Source organism: Haliaeetus leucocephalus, unplaced genomic scaffold (genome assembly GCF_000737465.1).
Source record: "Haliaeetus leucocephalus isolate CR32 unplaced genomic scaffold, Haliaeetus_leucocephalus-4.0 Scaffold450, whole genome shotgun sequence".
In the NCBI taxonomy this organism is placed as follows: Eukaryota; Metazoa; Chordata; class Aves; order Accipitriformes; family Accipitridae; genus Haliaeetus; species Haliaeetus leucocephalus.
Window position 1 is genome coordinate 12,233,042 of NW_010972886.1, and position 20,882 is coordinate 12,253,923.

Sequence of the window (20,882 nt, forward strand, 5' to 3'; positions counted from 1 at the left end):
ATTATGCTGAAACCTTGACCTTCCTAAGGGAAAAGGCTTATTTACATCTGTTTACTATTAAGTATAGATATGTAAGAATTGCAGGATGGTACAAATACACCTAAATGTCTCTTTTCTTAGAACTCATCAGTACTACTGATACCTGAGTTCATGTCTGTATCCCTTTTCCAGTATTAATAGTAACCCATACAGGAAAAATGGGTTACTTAAAACTTCTTAGGGTTCCCCCCCCCATTCCCCACCCTCTTTGGGTATACAGGGATTTGTAATTGCTTCACAGTTTTACAGTACTGTATGCAGGATATGTACATTGTGTAACTTGTAGGGCGGTGTGTAGTCAAGAAAGTGCCTAGAGTGAAGACTTGTACCACCTTTTATCTCTGTTCTATATTTCTTCAGAACAATTTATGCTTTGTAACAGTGATTTCAGAGTGATGGCTGCATTTTATAATAAATGTTACAGAATAAGTTTATTACATTCAGGATGCCTTGACCATCTTTAATGAACCTAATCTTCTTATGCCACTTCTGCTTAGCTTGGTGTGGCCTGTCTCCCTACAGCCCATATTAAATGGTCCTGTTTGGAGCAAATAGCACCAGGATAACCAAGTTCTTGAGAAAATTGCTTAAAAAATACCATTTCCAGAGACCTTTACTGGCACTTTCCATTAATATGGTCTGGTTTGCCTGGAACTGGAAAGCACGTCCAAGCATCGTCTCCTTGCTGGGAGGATGTTTTCATCTTCTGCGTGTTCTGAGCCTGTAACAACTACAGAGTACTCTGCATTTGATGTATTTGCAAGAAAGATCTTTTTATCTTGTTAGTGCAGAACCAACTTTGAGAGTAGCAGAGCACAAACTCATTCATCCTTTGTTTTTGAAGTTTTTTTCCCCCTTTGGAAAATTGTGTTTTGAATTAGCCTAAAGGTTTTTGAAACTTGGTGGGGTTTTAGCTGCTTTCTATAGCCTACTGGCTTTATTCCCTATTTTCCCTTTCCCCCAACAAATCAAGAGCAGTGGTAGCTGTTTAGAGTTAGTTTTGGTTTTATGTCAGCTTTAAGTATTGCCCTGTTCGTTCTTGCCTGCTGCAGCTTTTCTACATGGCTACATGGATGATTCTCATGGCAACTAAAGCAGTTCCCTAGTGCCAGACTGCTGGTTCCCACCCTCTTGCCACCCTATCGTCTGTGGCTGGTACAATTGTGTGTGGCTGTGTGCTCAACAGGATCACAGAACTTGCTTTTGGGGATGGTGTAAAGACTGTTTATTCTTGTTTAGATTCTATGTATTTGGCTACCTGTAGAACTGAGTTCATGCCGTATGTCCTGTAGGAGTCTCTTACCAACTAACTCTATATCAATTTATAGGAGATACAGTATATGTAGCACAGACAGCAAAGCACTGAGATCCTGATTATTTTTTTTTATACTGTTCGTTTTAACTTTTCTATGATTACACTGTCTTTTTTTTATAGTGTTTATTTTAACTTTTCTGTGATTACACTGTCCTTTCAAGAAATCCGAACTGAAAAGTTCAAAAAAGGTGGATGATCTCTCTGGTTTTATGGGGCCTCAATTAAATGTCTGCTTCAACTAATCTAACTATTCTTTGGGACCAGAACTGCAAAATACTTTGTGCCCATTTTATAGGAGGGAGAGGAATCTGGGAATTAGGGATGCAAGTGTGAGCAAAGTAAAAGTCACATCACTTAAGTTTAGAGACGTTCTTGGGTGCTTTTTTTGCAGTCTTCATAAACCCTAGTGACTGTTTCTGTGTTTTTAAGTATTAAAAAGGCAATTGTGAGATTGCTTGTAAGTGCAGTGTTTCTGACTGATCTGTGCTGTTCAAGTTACCATATGTAAAACTCGTAATATTTGAGCTTGAGACTTTCTCCACCTACTCTTCCTCTCTGTGTAAATTGTTTTATTGAACAGGAAGTGCTTATTCATTTCCTGAGAATGTATTGTTGATAGAAAACTTTTCTTTTAAAGACCAAAACCTTCTTTTAGTCAATGGAGAATACTACTTAATTAGGTTTGGCTACAGTTTGCATTTCTCTCTTATGTTAATAAAAGTGACAGGTTGTTTCTTGAGCACTAGCTTACCTAATAGGAAATGCTTGACTTTTCCCAAAGTACCCAGTAACTTACTCTACAGTATCTTGCAACATGAACGATATTTATCTGGAGCTGCACTAATGATGGTAAGAGATATGTATTTAACATTCAAATTCTCATCTAGATAAACTTTTTTTTTGAGAATTCTGTAAAGAAAGAATAGACACACCTCTTGTATTAGTTAAGTCATAGAGAAGATAGAAAGTACCATCTCAAAATACAAAACCACCTCAAAATACATACTGAAAATTGCAGGTGTCAGATACAGCACTGTCAAAACATCCAACAGCATTAATGACAACAAATTTGCTATATCAGTAACGTTCTCAGAAATTATAGTACTATGTGGCCTCAGGGACTACTTTGTAGCTGAAATAACTTTTTTAGCCTTATATTCATAAATTTGGTATTAATTAAATTTGGTAACACTTTTTGAAATTGCTGTAAATCCTCAGTCTTTACTTCTTGTGTCCATTAGGCAGTTGTGTCATTCTTATTTTGAAAGTGGGATATGAAGTTAAGATTGGAAATAGTTGCCCTTTATTGTGCTGCTGTTGTCGGTACTGTTGCACAGCAGCTTTCTGAAATGTATGATTTCCAGCTACTACATTCCCCTTTTCAGGGAATCATATTAATTTCTTTAAGGGGAAACACTATAGATAATTGTGGCTTGGTTTTTTTTTCTATCCCTGAAAGTCACATGTCCATGTATAATTTTTGCTGTCATTCATTGTCACAGCAGTGTGTACTGTTTCACTACTGTAAAGTGTTCAGTACCAACTAGAAAACAACTTCTCAGATTGTTGGGGTTTTTTTACAAGTATATTAAGAATTCAGTAAACTAGTCTCATTTGTAAATGCTTGATGAAACTCCATGAGATAGATCATCATCCTTCTAAGTAAGGCTTATTTTTAGCTTGTGTTGTACTTCTTGAAATACTTCTTGATATTCCTGTGGCATTGGCTGACTTTACTGGAAATAGCTTACCATTCTCACGTCATTCATCCCATGTTGGTCTTCAGGATCTTACTAAGTTGTTACAGAGAGCAAGACTCTACATGGCTTTCTCCTCTTTTAGCTGCAACTAAAAGCTGGTGCTATTGGATAATTAATTTCAAATATAATAGCACTTGTTTTTATCCAATACTGAACTTAATGTCAGAGCTGCGTAGTCTTTTAATGAAACTACATAAGGTTGCCAAATGTAATTGTAGCTGACATTTCTATGAAGTGTAGACAGCTTACAATTTTAAAATGACCAAACCAAATAGAAAAAAATAATTGCAAGAAAAGGGGGATTTGTTATATGGTTTTGTTTAAACTCCCTCTTCTGTGTCTCCTAGCTTTTTAGTTGGTGAAGGAGCTTACAGATGGGCAGTTGATCACGGGATACCAGCATGTCCTCCAGGTATCATGGCTACAAGTGAGTAAACTGGTGGTGTCAGTAGGAAGAACAGGACAGAGTAATTTTAAACAGCGCCTCATACTTTGAGGTGTACATTACTTCACTGTTCTTAACATTCAACTAGCTTATGGTATTATGGTATATAAGGGTGGTTTAAGTATACTAATTTTCTATTAAGTATCTGAATAGAAAAAATTATAAACTATTACTTCAGCTGCATTTTAGCAACATCTAATTCAAGTGAATTTCTTATTCTAGGATTAAATCCAGTGAAAGACTTCTTTACCAAAATGTAGGCTTTTTAACAGCTCAGTCCTGCAAGTCTCCAGTTGTGGTCCATCTTGAATCCCAAAAGCACCAACTAGCCATGCAGCAGGTGCCAGTTTGACTCTCATATTCTGCAGTTATACCCATCTCTGAGTCTTTGTCCAGAACTGCTCTGGTTTAAACAGGCTGTCAAATTCATTTGCTTTTTTTTTTTTTTTTTAGCTGGGTGGGGTTTTTTTTTTTTTTTTTTTTTTTAGCTAGGTAGGCTTTGCTTAATCTGATATAGTGGAATAACCCGACCCAGAAACGGACTTGGATTATACTGTATACTAGCAGTAGTTGGGTCTCTTACAAAACCTTTTTTTCTTGAAATAAAAGAGGTTATTATGTTGTATTGATACACCATCTATAAACTAGGCTAAAAATTAGTTCACTCACCCATGGAAAGGAGGATGTGGTTCCCCTTCCTTCTCTTCTTCAGTCCCCCTCTCCCTTTTGGAAAGTGCTGTTATTACTAGTCTGTAGTTTGTTATTGGTGAGAGCATGTCCTACACTTCCTGTTGAGTTGTGCAGGAAAGAAATCAGAGATGATTACCCGAAGAAGAAGGAGAACACAGAACATACAGAACGTTTCTTTGTTTTACAGTAAACGATATTACTGCATAAAATATACGAGTAGTCCCTAAACCAGAGATAGAAACCCAGGGCTCCCGTTAAGGCTTTTATTGGGTCTAGATCTAAATGTAGATAAACAGAAATTGCAGTTCAAAGTTGCTGATACTCAGTGCTTAAATGTAACCTCTGAAACAGTGGCAGCATTTTCTTGATCATGCCAATTTTCACACATACTCATGATACGTTTCATTTTGAACAGAAAGTTTTGATTTCTAGTTCCACATGACTGAAACTTTTGCCCTATCCATCTGCTGTCCAAAACAGCATTCCAGAACAAGTTTTGGGCTCAGTTAAGCAGAGCACCTTTGTTTCTGTGACTCTAGAAAAAAAACACGTAAAAGTTTGGGGTTTTTTGTGCTGGTTTTTGTTTTGTGGTTGTTTTGTTTTGTTGGTTTTGGTTTTTGTTTTGGGTGTGGGTGGGTTGGTTTTTTAGAAAGTGGTTGCTACTTATGTGTGGGATATACTCCAGAAGGAAGGTTTCTTGACTAATTCTGTTAGCATGCACAAAAGTTTCTGTTGTTTCTAGTACCAGTGTGTTTTTGTTGTGACAGAGATGATTAGATCGTAACGTTAATTGCCAGATGATATCTTACTAGCAAAAGTGTACCCTGGTCAGAGCAAATCTACACGTTATGGCTTAAAAATAAGGATGACCACTGCTAGTTTGGTTTACCTGAGCAACTTAAAGGTTGTAATTTTTCCTAATATTTTAGTAAACTTAATTTTGCAGAATAATTATTAATGGTGGTATATCTGATTTTTCTTTAAAACAAAACAAAACCACAACAGCAATAAAGAAGAAACAAAACCCTGAAAACTCAGTTTTAGAAAATGATATTATGTTGATTTCCATACCAGTCCATAGCAAAGCTAGCCTTTTAATGCATAGATTTCTGGTCAGTGAGGCTGGAAGGTAACCATTAACACCATGTGTGACAACATGGGGTTCTTATAGCTGAAAAGAAACTGGAAGGTGTCTCACAGGTAACACGTAAGAAAGCCAGAGTTGTTTTTTCCAGTGTTACTAGGGGAAAGAAAGTTAGAGGTGCTTCAGAAATTACAATTAAAGAGAACGTTTTTTCCAAGCAACCACAAAGGATCTCATTTGAAGCGAGCTATTGCACAAAATAATGTAACAAACTTCAAAAAATGGAAGAGTTTTTCATTATGCTTGCTACAATTTCTATGGTAGAGCTTGCATGGAGAATTGGGGGTAAATTAACTTGAAATTACATGACTGTTGAATAGCTTTGTAAAATGAGGAATGAAGCAATTGCCAAACATCAGGAAAATACGTTTAGTAACTTAATTATACCCCCCCAGCCGCCTATCCCGAACCTTAGACATGTACTTGCAATAAGTATTAGCAGGGAGAACTAGGTGCATATGTTTTGGCTTCTCTGTGCTGCACATGGAACATATTCTTGAAGTCACATTATTCTGTCTCATTTTTCCCAGACCTGAGATGGCAAGAGTAATGTTATACATGCTGTAAGGCTGTGGGATTGTGTGGTTGGTTTTGCATGGATGGAGCTCTCCGTCTGATCAGTTACAAAGAAAGTTGCACGATCAGCTTTGTGGTCACACTCCATAATTCTCTCAGAACTATCAAAGTATCTGAGCACGAAACTGAAATGATGTTTTAAACCATGTTACTTGTTGAACTACATCAAGGTTATGTCAAGGCTCACCTGCTTTGTTGTCTTTGGTTTGCCAAGTGTGGGAGGAAATGGGATTTCTACCATTTGTAGAAATCTGGTGGCTTTCCAGTGTAGTGAGTGGGTGTTTTTAAGGAAAAAAAAAAAGTGAAATGTGATCTGCCTGTATTGCCTACAGTCTGCAAGAAAGCTGAATTTATTAATTCCTGCCTATACTAGAGCTTAATTCCTGCCAATACAAGAGCGAATACTAGCTTATGCTACAGCTTTGTTATCCTGTGCTAGAGAGACTGCTTTGAAAGTGTGATCAGAGTATTAAGAGTGTGATTACAGTTCAGAAATGCTAATTTACTGTATCATGCAACCTCTTATATAAATGTTAAAAGTATACTTTACTCTAAATAGGCAATGTAAATTTGAGGTACAGCTTCAACTGCGAGTATCTGTGCCTGCACTAGTAACTGAACCACTTTCATCTGAATTTTTTCAGTTCAGCCTATAGTAGATGCAAAGTAGTTGATTTGACAAAGATAACACGGTTTAAGACAGCATCTTACAATTGCTTACAATGTTAAGTCTTCAAAGGGGAAGAGAAGGAAGGTAACTACTAATGCAGCAAGCTTGTACCTCTAACTCTATCAATGTGGAAGTGACCGTAAGTACTTCAGTAAGTTATATTATGTAAGAACAAAAGCAGCTGCAGTGGATTCTCATAGCTTGATAACTGGAATCCAAGAGTAGCCACAAATGATGCTTAAGGAAGAATATAAGAACAGAGCAAATACATACTTCCCTTTCCCTACCCCATTTGCTATCCCAGACTCTACATTCCTGAGTCATGACTGGTTCCTGCATACATGGAGGTAATCAGTGGCATTTTCTGCCATGAAATTGCTGTTTCCTCTTGAGCCCATATTAATTTCTAGCTTCACCACTTAACTATGGGTTGTGTGAAGAACTACCCCTTTTTCATTATTTTGAGACTTGCTGAATAAAATCTGCTGGTTTATTGTCAGGTCAGTACTCAGAATCCTTATTCACTCAGGTTCTCTTATTACCTTGAATAACTTAGTGTCATCAGTAAAATTACATCATGTTGTTGAACAGAGTAGGTGCTACTGTAGGTTGATTTGGCATTCCACTTGTAGCAAGATATTTATTTACTCCTCCTTTGTTTTCTATTTTGTAACCAATTTTGTGAATGCAAGGATATTTCCTTTTATCTTATGGCTATTTGGCTGCTTTAATGAGGGAGAGCCCTTTCTAGGTAAGTGTCATGCAGATTGTCTTCTTTCTAGTGACACCGTATGTCTACCTGTCCCACCAGTGTTGCCTACCTAGCCTGCCTCTCTCCTCCAAACCTCGCCTCACCCCCAGCTCTGTCCTCCACTATTATTGCATTAAGAAAAACATTGGCCATATTGCTGGAACTGTGCTACAAGGTTCGGTCAGTGGTTCAGGGCAGTGGCTTAGACCATGTTTTGTTGCTTTGTTTTTAGGGTGAGAATGAAAGAGATCTGAAGAGACACTCAAAGGTTTTGGGGATTTGATTAGGAAGCTTGGTTAATCTGAATACATATCTGATTTTAGGAGACTGAGGGATATCTCTCAGGAGATGCTTGTCTTTTAACAGCAAAAATTACTACCTCTGTTCCATAATATTCAAAGTAAATGAGCTCTGATAAGTGCATGTGTTTCATTGGCAATAAAAAAACAACAACAAACAAAACAAAAAACCAACCAACCAAACAAAAACGTGCTGGTGGGGTTAAGGCCAGACATGACATAAATCCTCCCTGGAATTGAACATAATATTGTAGGTTCACTTGCAGTTCTGAAATCTGAACGGCTAAGTGCAGCCAATAGAATGGCTATAAGTTAGCCAGGAAAAAAGTTGGGCTGAAGTACCCAGAGGATGATTTGAATGAAAATCTTCCAGGGAGCAGGAAAAGCTGCTTGATGGAAAAAAGATTTCTTCCAGGAAGTAGTACGAAATGGTATGTCTAGCAAGAGTTTACCCTGAGTTCTTGTCATGAAGAACAGATCTATATAGTAGTGCTCTGAGAAAGATGCGGGGGGGGCGGTTTATATGCTTTTGATGCTAAGTGCGTGGTTTTTTTTCTCGTTCATGTTGCTGTCTCTGTCAAAGTATGGCAATGTCGGAAGTAGCACTAGTAGTCTTTGCTCCCAACACAAGCATAAGTGGTGTTAATTTGTCATTTAAAATAGCTTTGTTAAAATGAAATTTATTTTCATCTGTCTGTTTTTATTTGTGCCATTTATTTTAGCAACTGCTCAACAGAATTATTCACTGGATCATTTTAATTCCTGTGGGTTAACTAATTTGCTAGTATATTCCTTTTTAATTCGCTTCTCTCCAATAGTTGCGTTCTCTTTTAATATGGAATAGAAAGATAAAATGCAGAAAGTTCTTTCTGGTTCTTTCAGTTGACTATAAAAAATGTCTGCCAGGGGGTGCTATATGATTGGTCAGAGCTCAGTCTGTACTTCAAAGTTTTAAAAATATTCTTAGAATTTTCTTAGTATCTTCAGTTTACAGTTTGCTTTTAAACAAGGATTGCTGAACACTCATAGGTTGCATAATGTTTTGTTGTATAATAATTTGTTATGCCTGTAATAGAAACATTGGAGTTTGTGTTGGTGCTCCCAGCTTGCTGTTCCACCACTGTAAATAAGAAGGTTTGAGTATTATCATGAACTTGATTTGTGATTTAGTGGTGCTAGGAGTTTGTATTTGTTACTTCTGTTTGAAAACTTAATTGTTCACTTAAATATTTTTTGAATTTTCAACCTAGCCTCAAAATATGTAAGGGAATAGATGTGGCTTGTAAAAGCATGGGAATTTTAAGGAAACATGGACTTTTTACTAAAACATTTTGTATTAACTTTGGGCAAGAAATGTTGGTGTATTATAATTAACAGCCTGTCAGCTACAGGCCTATTTAAAGTACACAGAGCTAGAACTAACAAGTAGATATGTATCAAATTTACTATTATTAAAAAAAAAAAAGTGCCTCAGTCTTGCATTCTGTTCTGTATGTACAATTCAGTAGTTTCAGACTCCATGAATAGGACAATTACAACTTTCTCTCTAATAATTTTTCTTTTACCTCTGTTCTCTGGATCATTTCTAATGGGCTGTGAAAGGAGACTACAAAAAGTTCTGAAGAACTGTGTAGAATGGGGAATACAGTTGTATTTCATTTACTTAGCGACTGCATCCTTATGTAATAGAACTTTCAAGATTTTTGGTTAAATTTTTACTTGTACATAGTATAATGGTAAAAGGAGTTACGGGAATGATCAGACTGCCAGAGTGCCAACAGGATTAGTACAAGAAACGAGTAAACGATGTGAAAGTTTTATGGCAAACAAGTGGCACACAGATGGCATTTCTGAACTGACTCAGAGACCAATGTTCTCTTTCTTCCACTGACCTGCTTGCTGAAAATTACTTTCTCATCTCTTTCTGTTAAGTGGTGGTAACGATGTAAAAAGCCTGTATAAAAGCTGTATTTGTTGTCTAGCCATGATAATGTAGGAGATAGATCTTGTGCTAATGAATTATGTAATGAAGGTCTTGTGGTCCTTTCTCATCAGGGTACCCAGTAACACTGGAACCTTTTGAAAATGGGAAAACCTATAACAGTCTTACCTTTGAGCAAGACGTGCCTGTGAGATTTTTCTTCTGCATTTATAGATAATACAGCATATTATCAAGCACACTTTCTGACACCACATCCACTAATACCAACCTCTCATGCAGGCGAGTGGTGTTGAGCAGGAGCTACTGCCACCTATTCTGTGCTCAGCCACTGAGCCTTCTCCACAGCAAACCCCTACACTTGTCTCAACTTCTACAACTCTGCTGTGACAAAGTATTCTACCCAGTGCTTCCACTGTCTAGCACAGGTAGACCCAAAATGCAGTGCATTTAAGTACAGAGTACATATGGGTAGCTCCTGTTGGTACCTTGCGGGGTTGAAGGGAGAATGTGGAGGACTGGGAAGATGTTTTCAGGTCCTTGAAGATTATTCGTTCTTAAAGAGGCACCCAGTGCTGCATTGCAGGGACATGTGATAAATACTGAGCTTTTAATAATATTGTAGTTCTGACATGCTTCTCTTGTCAGTTGTTACATGTCTTTAATCTGGATGAGGCCTGAGCATGGCATTTAAACACTAACAGACAACCATTTTGTGAAGCTGTGGGGGTTTTTCTTCTTTTTTTTTTTTTAATTTCTCTCCCAGCAGCTCTGAAGTAACTATTTATTACAGTATATACATAAATGAGAAAGCAAAACAGAATGGCTGGTTGTACTCTGTGGCTTCCGAGACACAATTCTTTTAAGAATGAGTTTGGGCATACATGTTATTACTGTGTAGGGTAGTAATTGGCAGGGACTTTTATCTGAAAGCACATATTTGATTTTCATCTGAACTTTTAAATCCTTGAGGAAAATTGAAGGATGTTGTACTAATACCTTTCCATAGATTCTGGCAACAATATCTCTGGGCTGTGGTCCAAGAATTTTTCAAACTAGAATTCCATCTACTCCCTCACCTCCCTTTCTAGCTTCCTCCCCAGCCAATAAACTCTGCCTCTCTTGCTTCCCTTTCTCCTTGGCCCAGGCAACATCAGGCTGATGTAGCTATATTGCATTTGTTTTAGGAAAACATGCCTGTCTTCAACACTGTTGTGTCCTTTTCCTCTTCTCAAGCTTGGAATATGCTGTCTTGTTGGAGAAGGTGAGAGTGGGTTTTGTACTGTCAATTAGGACAAATAAAATTTCTCAGCATCTTGCACCATGAAGTTGAGGTTTTGATTTAGATTGAATGTGAATTATGAACTTAAACTGTGTGTAGGCATTTTCTTTCTGTGTATAGTGCTTATTTTCAAAATAATTTTTCAGTGGGTTATTTTTCCATGTTGTGTATGCATCATTAACCAAGCACACTTGAATCCTGGATTTTTTTTTTTTAGTTCATAAAACATTTCATTGAACTTGAAACCCTATAATATATTCTTTGTCAAGGATCAAACTTACAGGATGTTTTCAGAAAAGTTTTAATTTCATCTTTCATTTGTTTAGTGTGAAGCTCACTTGTGTTTTCTTGTTTCTTTTGTCACTAGTAGAGCAAGACAAAGCAACCAGAGTACTAGCCAGTTTAATGACATTTATAGTGGTTTTACATAGATAGAACATTGCAAAGGCAGGAATAAACAGAGGGCAGGCAGCCTTTCACTCGCTATTAGTCTTTATTCCCTTATTCTGGGAAAAAAAAAATCTGAGATTCAAGACACTGTTTTTAACTGATCATCTGAAGTTGGGCATAAATCTGTCAGAGGAAAAAAGAGAAATTGCTACATTTTGTTTTACAAACTGGTCCTTTGTTCCACAATTCTTTGGTCACTTTGGAGGTATTAGCTATTTTATCCTGCTAAGAGGAATTGATAATCACTGATAATAATTATTTTCCCTAAATAATGAAAGGCAATTATTCATCAGTCCTTGCTAAAACAAAATCTTCAACTTTCAGACAAAAGTTGATCCTAAAAACTATTCTGAAGTTGAATGTAGCCTGAGCACAAGAATTTCCACTCTAGGGGACGTCTGAATAGACTTTCTTTCCCTCACAGTATGGAAAGGTATGACATTTCATGCTAAACTGAATAAAACTTGAGAGTGATTGAGTTAATATATTAATTCATATAAGTAACTCTGGAAAAGGAGATACGATATTAAAAAACCTGCCCTCCTCCACCTCTGAAAAAGGACTTCCCCAAAACAATCCCCTCCCCACCCCTCACAAAAGACCTTCAGCTGTTCCTGGTAAAAATTCATGTCATCTGGAAGTATGGAAGCATGACTGGCACCTCTCTAATATCTCTCTAGTGTAATGGTATGAAATTTTCTATGTGAAAAGTATTACCCTATCTGTCATAATAGGAGCTGATGATTAAGTTTTGTAGATATTGTGATGAAGGAAGCTGGGTAAGTTTGTGTATTTTACTAGGGAAACATGGTAGCTTCCTTGACCTAGACTGTTCTGTGTTTGTGCGTTTTAGCATTATATTCCTTAGGTATGGTGGTATCTGATGCACAGGGATAGGATGAGAGAGGACTAACGTAAATTAGAATATGTGAGATTTTGATTAACTTAAAAAAAAAAATTCTTTTTTAACATGAGGTTGATCAAATACTGGAACAGGGGCCCAGAGGAGTTGTGAAATCTCCATCCTTGAAGGTATTCAAAACTTGAAAAGTTCCTATGCAGCCCTTTTGAATTGGACTTCCTTTTCCTAGGAGGTTGGAGTACATGACCTCCCAAGATCCCTTCCAATCTACATCTTTGTATGTTACTAGAAAACTTTCTTCATCTGTCCGTTTGATATGGTCTAAGATAGGCAAAAAAAGCATGCCGCAGTATCTCCTGGGGCTCTGGATATCTGATCATCCAGTGAAAGAGTCCTTCATGCACTGCACCACTTCTCCCACATATGAGACTAGCAAAGTAAGAAAAGCAATAGAGAGAAAATGCATGACAAGTCTTTACCCCAGCACACAGTTGAAAGGCAGTTGGGGTACCCAGGGATTGAAAATACTTCTGACACCTGAGGGCTAAGTACAGTTTTTTGTTAACCAAAGTCATTGCTTTGTAGGGTAGTCATCTGTTCCATAAACATGGACAAGGTGGTACATTGCTAGCCTAGTTTCATACTTGGTGTTTCTTATTGCCTAGTAACATGTATGCTTCTGTTAATAATGACCAGTTTGCCACCCTATATTTCTTAGCATACTGATACCGCTTTGAATTACCAATGCAGATCAGAAGTTACTGTGAACAGTTAGATCCTTCAAAGCAAATCTTTGGGTTTTTACTTGTTTTGAAAAGACAAATAGAATCTTAAAGCACAAGGTAAAATCTGAAAATTGTTTAATTGCTTAGCTAGAGACTAAGGATTTCAGTAAATGAAACCTCTCTCTTAAGCTTGGAAAATTTCATACATTGTGGAAAAAGTGACAGGATAAGTAGCAACCAAGGTATAGTTGGAGTGATGATGCTGAGAGGCCGTATAGCAGCACTCTGTGTAGCTGACAGGGCAGCTTGGAACTAGCCCATGTGTTCTCTAGTTTTGATGTGATCTTTGTGCACATATATGAACTGGTGAACATGCAAATACTGCAGAAAGTTTCAGGACACCACTAGCATTAGATTCTGGACTACAAGGAGAACTTCTCATGTTCAGGTTTTCACATATGGTCTCCTGCACCGTCGTATTTGTCTTGCTTCTGTAGGTATACCTTTTTTTCTGAATTGGCGGGAGACAATGGCAGCAGTAGATAAGAGGCTTAGGCATATTTATCCCTGTGTAATACTTTGTGTAATACTTACTTTTGATGAGTACTAAGGCCAAGCACCATTCCTACTCATCCATATTGTGGCTCTGCCCATAGGTATTAGCTATATTTATTGAAGTCATGTCAACTTACAAGTTCTCCTGTTTAAAAATTCTGTTAAAAACAATGTGCTGGCTTGGTTTATTTTGGGGCGCTTCTGTTTAACAAACTTTTCATCTGTGTGAGGTTTTTTGTTTGTTCCTCCCCACCCCCAATTAGTACTAGACTTGAATGATTCTTTGCCTGTTCCCTCTTATCAAGTGGTTTTTTTTTTTTACCTCTTGCACCTCATTTCAAACATAGAAATGTGTTGTCCAAAGTAGCTGCATTAATCAGCTCTGTGTGGTAGAAAGAGTTCTTTTCTTGGCGATGGCAGATTAATATGTGTTTACCGTTTTAAGAAACTTGTATTCATTAGGTTTTTGGAGAGAAATGGCAGCTTTCTTGTTACTTTTAGGTTATATACTTGAATAACTGTGGTAGTTTAAGGTGCAGTTTTACGTACTTGAAAACAGGTTTAAAGGAGAGTTCACTAGGTGATTTTGGCACCTGCATGGGGAAGGTTTCAAAGAAGTAAAGTGCTGACCGTCTGTGTACTTTGAGAATTGTAAATGAAAGCTTTGTGTTCTGTTGGCTCTGCAATATTGATTTTATTCATAGACTGTACTTGCAGCTGTTCCAGCCATCTGAATAATGGTGATATAGCTGTATTGAGAATTTAATTTAAAATTATATTTTTTAAGGTTTAAGTTCTAAGATTAAATGGGAAACCTGTGCTTTTTAACTTCCGTTGAATTTGACTTACCTGTGTATACTTCTGCCCTCCTAATAGCTTGATTTTGCATGACTAAACAAGTGACAAAAGACATTTTCCCCCCTCCTCTTTTCTCTACATTTCAAAGAGGATGTTAAAACAATCTGTGGGTAATATTAAGTCAAAACTAATTTAAACTAACTATGTCAATATCTGCAATTTTTTCATGAACTGAAACTTCTAAAATGGGAACATGTCATTTTGGTCTCTTAAGCATAACTTTTTTTTTTTTAGTCCGCTTTAGAGAACACTTCCTTTCTGAATGTGGGACTTAGATGTGGAAAATACATGTTTGTCTTTTCAAGACCTAGGTGGTCTTTAGACTGTGTTGGATTATGGAACATAAAAGTATTGCTAGACTATTGTGTGGCTTTAAATATATGGGTAAACATACAGATATGCAATTAAGGTAATAAAATAGTAGCCTAATTTTATGGATATCAGAATGAGCTCACATGGTATCTATTTACTTGTCAGCAGTCAAAAACAATAATTTTAACACAAGCCACTTATTCCGTTCTCTTCTGTGCAGTGCTGCTGCTTTGCCAAACAGAGAGATATTTAGACCAACATAGCTTCCATATGTGTTCAGTGACTTGTTTCTACTAGATATTTTACCCATCACTGTTGCAGAACAGTAGTAGAACTTTTTCACTTAGGAAAAGATGTAAACATCTTGTACTGAAACTTAATTGTTGACTTTTTTATTGATGCTTTTTGCATCAGTAAAAATGTGGGGGATGAGACTTCCAAAACATCAATTTATCAATGTTTGTTTAAATTAAGTAAATTTTACTTAGTTAAATGCTTTTGAACTCTTTTTGTAGGGTTTAGCTTAGCAGCTTTTAAGAGGAACAAGAGGAAGCTGGAGTTGGCCGAAAAGGTGGAAACAGATCTCATTCAACTAAAGAAAAGACGACAATCAAATGAAAAGGTTAGTTCTTGGTTAAAATTTTGTTGTGTCATCCTAAACTTACAGCTGATTTCTAATAAATTTCATGTCATATATGATGAGACTAATGTAGCATCAGAGGCCACTTCTCCTTGACCATCCTAATGTTTAGATGATGCAATGATAACTTAGTGCAATTAAAACTTTCTGCCTTGCTATTTGAAAACCAGCCTGTCACTTTGTATCTTATTTGTGCTATGGAAAATATTTTGCTCATTTTGCACTGGAAATATGACAAATGTAAACACAGACAGATATTTACTGAAACGTTTTCTTTAGCTTGGGATCTCTGTCACTGTTTCCCACTTTTTAATGTTTCCTGAGCGCACTGCATTATGGAGCTGGAATTGGTGAAATTTGAAATATCAGGTAGGTAAACATGTGCATCTGTGCATGCATCTAGCATTGACCTGGCCCATATTACTTTTACTACAAAACTAGCAGGATTCCCGCTGTTCTCCTCACTTTTAGTTTGAATTTAGAGCCTTTGTTACCATTTGAGAATGTCAACCACAGTATTTGTGTTTACTGTTGAATATCAAAGTAGAGCTCATTAATTTAAATGCTTATGCTTTATTTGGGGCCTGTGGGCTTTCAGATTGGCCTTTTCTCTTTGCTTTGGTAAGCTGACTGACCACTGCCTTATGTACTTGCATATGTTGATATGAATAACATATAAATCCCAGAGAATTTGCGAAAAAGTTTATTCTCTGTAGTCTGTGCAAATGCAAACCAGTGATAAATTAGACATTTTTTGTCTGTGTTCTTAGATAAGAAGTTTTCCCTAGCAAGGTGCTAATTTTTGTATTTTCAAGGAGGTGTAAGACCTGTAAATAAAGTAAGGGTAGAGGGGGGGGAAAAGTTAGTTATTCGTTTTGGAACTTTTCCTGTTTACAGGACTTCACGTACCCCCCTTGTGAAACTACAGTGTTAAAACCTAACTGAGGGAGGAGGGGTCTCTGTACAGTATTGATGTTCGTGTAATAAGGGGCAAGTCAATGCTTGAAACATATGCCAATGCATGAGCTTACCGACCTGCAATTTGAAATTTCAAGGGCTCCAGAGTCATGTGCAGCGTTTGTGGGAGACCCCCAAAGGCCAATGATGGTAGGTAAAGGAGGTGATCAAATAGAACTCTACTCACTGGTAAGTAGTCCAGTAACATAACACACCAGTTTTGTCAACTTTCTGGGCACATCCTGTCCATGGAGGGGGGATGAAAGCCAGACCATGCTCTTGATGTGGACTGCTTGTGTTATCCACAGAGTGCAAGATAATTGCAGCCTTGCAGGAAGTTGAGGTTTTAGAAATGAAAAAAAGTAGAATAATTCTCTCTAAGCTATTAGAAAAGGGTCATTTTGCAAGGGTAAGGCACATGATCCGTCATCCCAAAACTCGTACTGTCAAAGCTGAGCTTTCATAAAGGGTTTACAAATAATTGTTTAAAACACATTTAAATACTTGAATAATTAAAAGTTAATCTTCTGGACAAAGTTAAGCTTTAATATAAATACTCATTTAATTTTATTTGCTGTGCTTCTCTGGAGCTGATGATGAAGCAGACCTGTCCCTTTCAGCAGGACTTTGTAGCTGTTCTGTTGTCTAGTTTGACTCGCCTTTTCCAACCCTATGCTGCAGCTTAGCTTATGTGCCTCTGTTGCCAGTACTGCACAGTTGTAAGTTCTGGTCATTTGTTTGTCTATGAAGTTTTAGAAGTTGGGAAAAGAGCAAGGTAGAAAGGTTGTTAATGAAGTTGAAGTTGAATGGAAATCATAACTAAAAGGCCTATGTGAAGAGATAGTAGCTGAAATTACTTGGAAGTTTTAGCTGCTGATAAATTTCACCAGCTAAAAATAAACATACAGTTCTAAAAATTACTTTTCAATAAAAGTTAAATTATACCAAGCTTAAAAAGAATGAGGCTGTTTAATAAAGAGTATATGGAAAAACTAGGCAGTGTAGCTTACTGAAGGACTTTATATCCTGAGTAAATGGAATTTTCTTTTTGCTGTGTTTTTCATTGTTTACCCAGTGTAGGATTTGTAGAGTGTTATGCGATTGCACACAGGAAGATCCTTTAATAACTTCACTGAATTTTGAAGGTGTGAAAATTAGGACTTTTTTTAACTTGTAGTGACTTATATATTGATTTACATAGTTAAGAAATCATTTTTGTTTGTGTGTGAATTAACTAAACATATTCATAGGGGCCTGGCTATGATGTGTTAATTCAGCCAGATGCCATTCTGAAGTTCTCACCTCAAGCACCAGTAAACATCAGAAGTAAATGTTTGTCGTCTTACTGTTAACCTGTCTTCTACTAGAGGAAATGATCATTGAAAGTAGCTTAGTAGAGTTTGGCTAAAAGCTCTTATTTTTTAATTTGTTTTCTGCTACTACAAACTTTTTTTAAAGCTATGCTGAAGTTACTTGTGAGAGGAGCTGTCCTCTCCTTGGTTTGAATAAGTAGCACTAAGAATTTCCAGTGCACATGAATTTTTTTATAGGTCAGTGTTTATAAGTTAGTTTTTTATAGGCTAGTTATATAACTCCATAAATAACATTATTTAGTTTGAGTTTTAAAACTGGTTCGGTTTTTATCTAGTTTAACATATGTACTCAAGTATGTATACAACAATTTTAATTATATATATGGAATCAGCAGTTTCATATTCTTCAGTTACTGTATTGAAGCAATAATGCTGAACATACTTAGAAAAGAAAAATACATCTGTCTTTGTTCAACAGAAAAACATTCTTTGAAGTATTTTGTGCATTATAATTTTTGTCATTGATCATCTTGAATGTACCACGTGAACTTTTAGCCAGTGCCAGCTTGAACTCTTTGGGTGAGCAACAGTCAATACATAGCAATATGCATCATTCCCATTATATGTGGCGAATTTTAATCACTTAGCTTTTTCCTCAAATCAAATTTTTTATGGCTGTGTGAAGGTAATTGTAGGTGTAGCAGTTGAATATGGCAATCGTAGCGTCTGTCTTATTTATTCTTGCAGTTTGAAAAGGAATTTGAATTTTATGCATTTCCTTTTCCTTAAAAAAGAAGTAAATTTTCCGTCACGCATCCATGCTGAAATGGTCTTTGATGATGATAATACTTTTTAGACTTCCAAAGTATACTTCAAAATCCATTTAATGTGGGAAAAGAAACCTAAATATTTTTCATCCATTCCAGTTAAAATAAAAACAAACCGGTAAAACTTCCCTGTGGAATACAGTATGAAATAATTCCCTCATCTTGAACATGGAGGTCAGACAAAATGTTCTGTTTACATACCAAACAACTATTAAACTGGAAAGGCTAGGGTTGTTTGTCGATCTTTGTATGATTAGACTGTAACTGCCGCTTTTCAAACACATGAATGTTGTACCAATCATGCATACTTTTGTCAAGATTAGATTGCTGTGAGAGTACATCATGCTATGCTCTCAGCTGCCCTAGAGGATAATGTTTCTAGAAATTGGTATGTATGAATTGGTCTCAGTGCTCACAGAATAGTGACATTTTCCCTTGACTTAGATGAATTTATAAGTATTTCTTTACAATACTTCAATAAAATGTTGCTTATAAGATTGCCTCTCACCTCTTTAAATACTGCTGTAATCAGCAGAAGTGCTGCATCAAGAACACCTTAAGTCTGAGATTTTAAAAGACCAAAATATATTCATTGTTGGGATGTTATTTTCTAGATAATGCTATCTACTGTTGTGCTCCTCTCTGTTCCCACTTGATCTGTAAAGGGCCAACGTGGGATATACTAGAAGATTTATGTGTTGCCCTGTTCTGATTTGAGTAGGAGGATACTGTAAAAACCCATATTTTTAGAGGAACCTACTTGACCTAATTATCATCAAATATAAAATCCTGTTTATTTGTGTGGATAGTTGGGTAACAGCATATAGATATTAATTGCTTCAATCTGATTCATTTTGCATTTGTCAGTTATGATACTTGGAGGAGAGATTTAATGGTAATTACTTTTCACAGAATTTCAAAACCATCTCAAGCTGAGAGGGAAAAGGCCCTGTGTGTAGATATCTTTCAGCAGGCACTGGGTGGAGCTCTCCTAAACTGTTAATTCCTTCCTTAGGGGCTTGTAGAATGATGACTATTTATGGGGTTTTTTATGTGCAGAAGGTGGTAAGGATGAGATTTCTAAAATACTTGATAGAAGTCTGCATTTGTGCAGATGAGCATCTTCCAGCTTTGTGTTCATGTTCTTAGCTAAGTTTGAATATTTGGTCCATGATTTCATGAAATTAAATTCCTTTCCTGTTGCAAGGTGCAAATTAAGTCAGTCATGTGAGGTCTTACTTTTCACATTGACTTTAAGTTGTTTCCATGTAAAATATTAACTACATAATAGACTTTATTTAGGTTGCAATACTACATTGTTAAAATCCCCAAACTGCTTTTGCAATGGATGTGTTAGTTTAAGTTATTAGCTAAAGTCAGGTATCGAATTTCTTAACAGATATCACCAAGTAATAATCAAGTTTCCTTTGGAACTTGCAAAATTTTTAAATCTAAGATACGTAAAAAGATAAGGGCAAGGAAGGTGGATCTTGTTTAGTCCCTGTTAGACCCATATAGAATTTGGACTTACTTTAGAGTTCATGAATTGTAGTGTTTAACATATTTCTTTTGATTGTCTTGATACTAGCTTGATGGGATCCTGTATTTTTCAACATGTATATGGTTTGAAGAGATGAAATATGTGACAATGAAAGTCTTCTCATCAGGTGCATTCTTCCTGGAACTCCTCAGGCACATAATGCCTTTTTGTATGGAGAAGTAAAGAAAGTTCCTTTGTTAAATTGTGACGAGGTCTTCATTTACTGGTTCAGAAGTCATAGGGTTGTCAATACAGTTTACATATGTGGAAAAATTTTAGTACTGAACTACAGAGTTGATTCATGGTGTCACTTCTAAGTATATGAAATCACTAATGTTGAAATGGGAGCAAACATAAAAATAGGTCTAGAATAGATCTGACAACATATTTTTCCCATTGGATATGGAATAGAACTGATCCTCACTGATTTTCAGTTCGTTGAGTAAGGATAAATATAGCATCAGCAGTGATTCTTTTTCTGATCACAAAAAAACCCCAAACTTATATTACTGAGAAGGAGTATATGGAATTCCTTTGCTTCAGTGATACAGATTTCCTTCAGAAGGTTATGTGGGCCAGGTTAAAAAAAATGCTTCCCTTAGAAAAGGTTTCCAGCCTCCTAAGTTGCCCCATCTAAAAATAAAACAAGCCAAAGCAAGCAAACTATACTGAATTGACAGCAAATACTTATTTGAAATAGATCTTTTAAAGGAAATAATGGTGAAGAAATTTTCCATGCAACATATACTTGTAAATGCTTGTGGGTTTTTGAATAAAATACCTTTAAAAAAAAGAAATTAGTAATATAGCTACTGAAGGCAAATATTTTATGCATGTGAGAGCTAATGCGGAAGATGGATGGCAGATTGAGCAAATAGTTTTACAGATGCTGCAAAGAAGGCTGCAAGCATTTTTTTCTTTGCTGTCAGATGA

At 36.4% G+C, this 20,882-nt stretch overlaps 1 protein-coding gene across 2 annotated transcripts in view; it reads left to right on the forward strand.

Annotated features, from left to right (window-relative positions):
- The window catches only part of TASP1 (taspase, threonine aspartase, 1), an 89,886-nt gene that overhangs the window by 20,607 nt on the left and 48,397 nt on the right, over window positions 1-20,882 (forward strand). For both annotated transcript variants that reach the window (XM_010574796.1, XM_010574798.1), the window contains 2 exons: window positions 3,462-3,541; window positions 15,188-15,294. In XM_010574796.1, coding sequence (XP_010573098.1) covers window positions 3,462-3,541; window positions 15,188-15,294 — 187 coding nt within the window. The remainder of the gene's footprint in view (window positions 1-3,461; window positions 3,542-15,187; window positions 15,295-20,882) is intronic.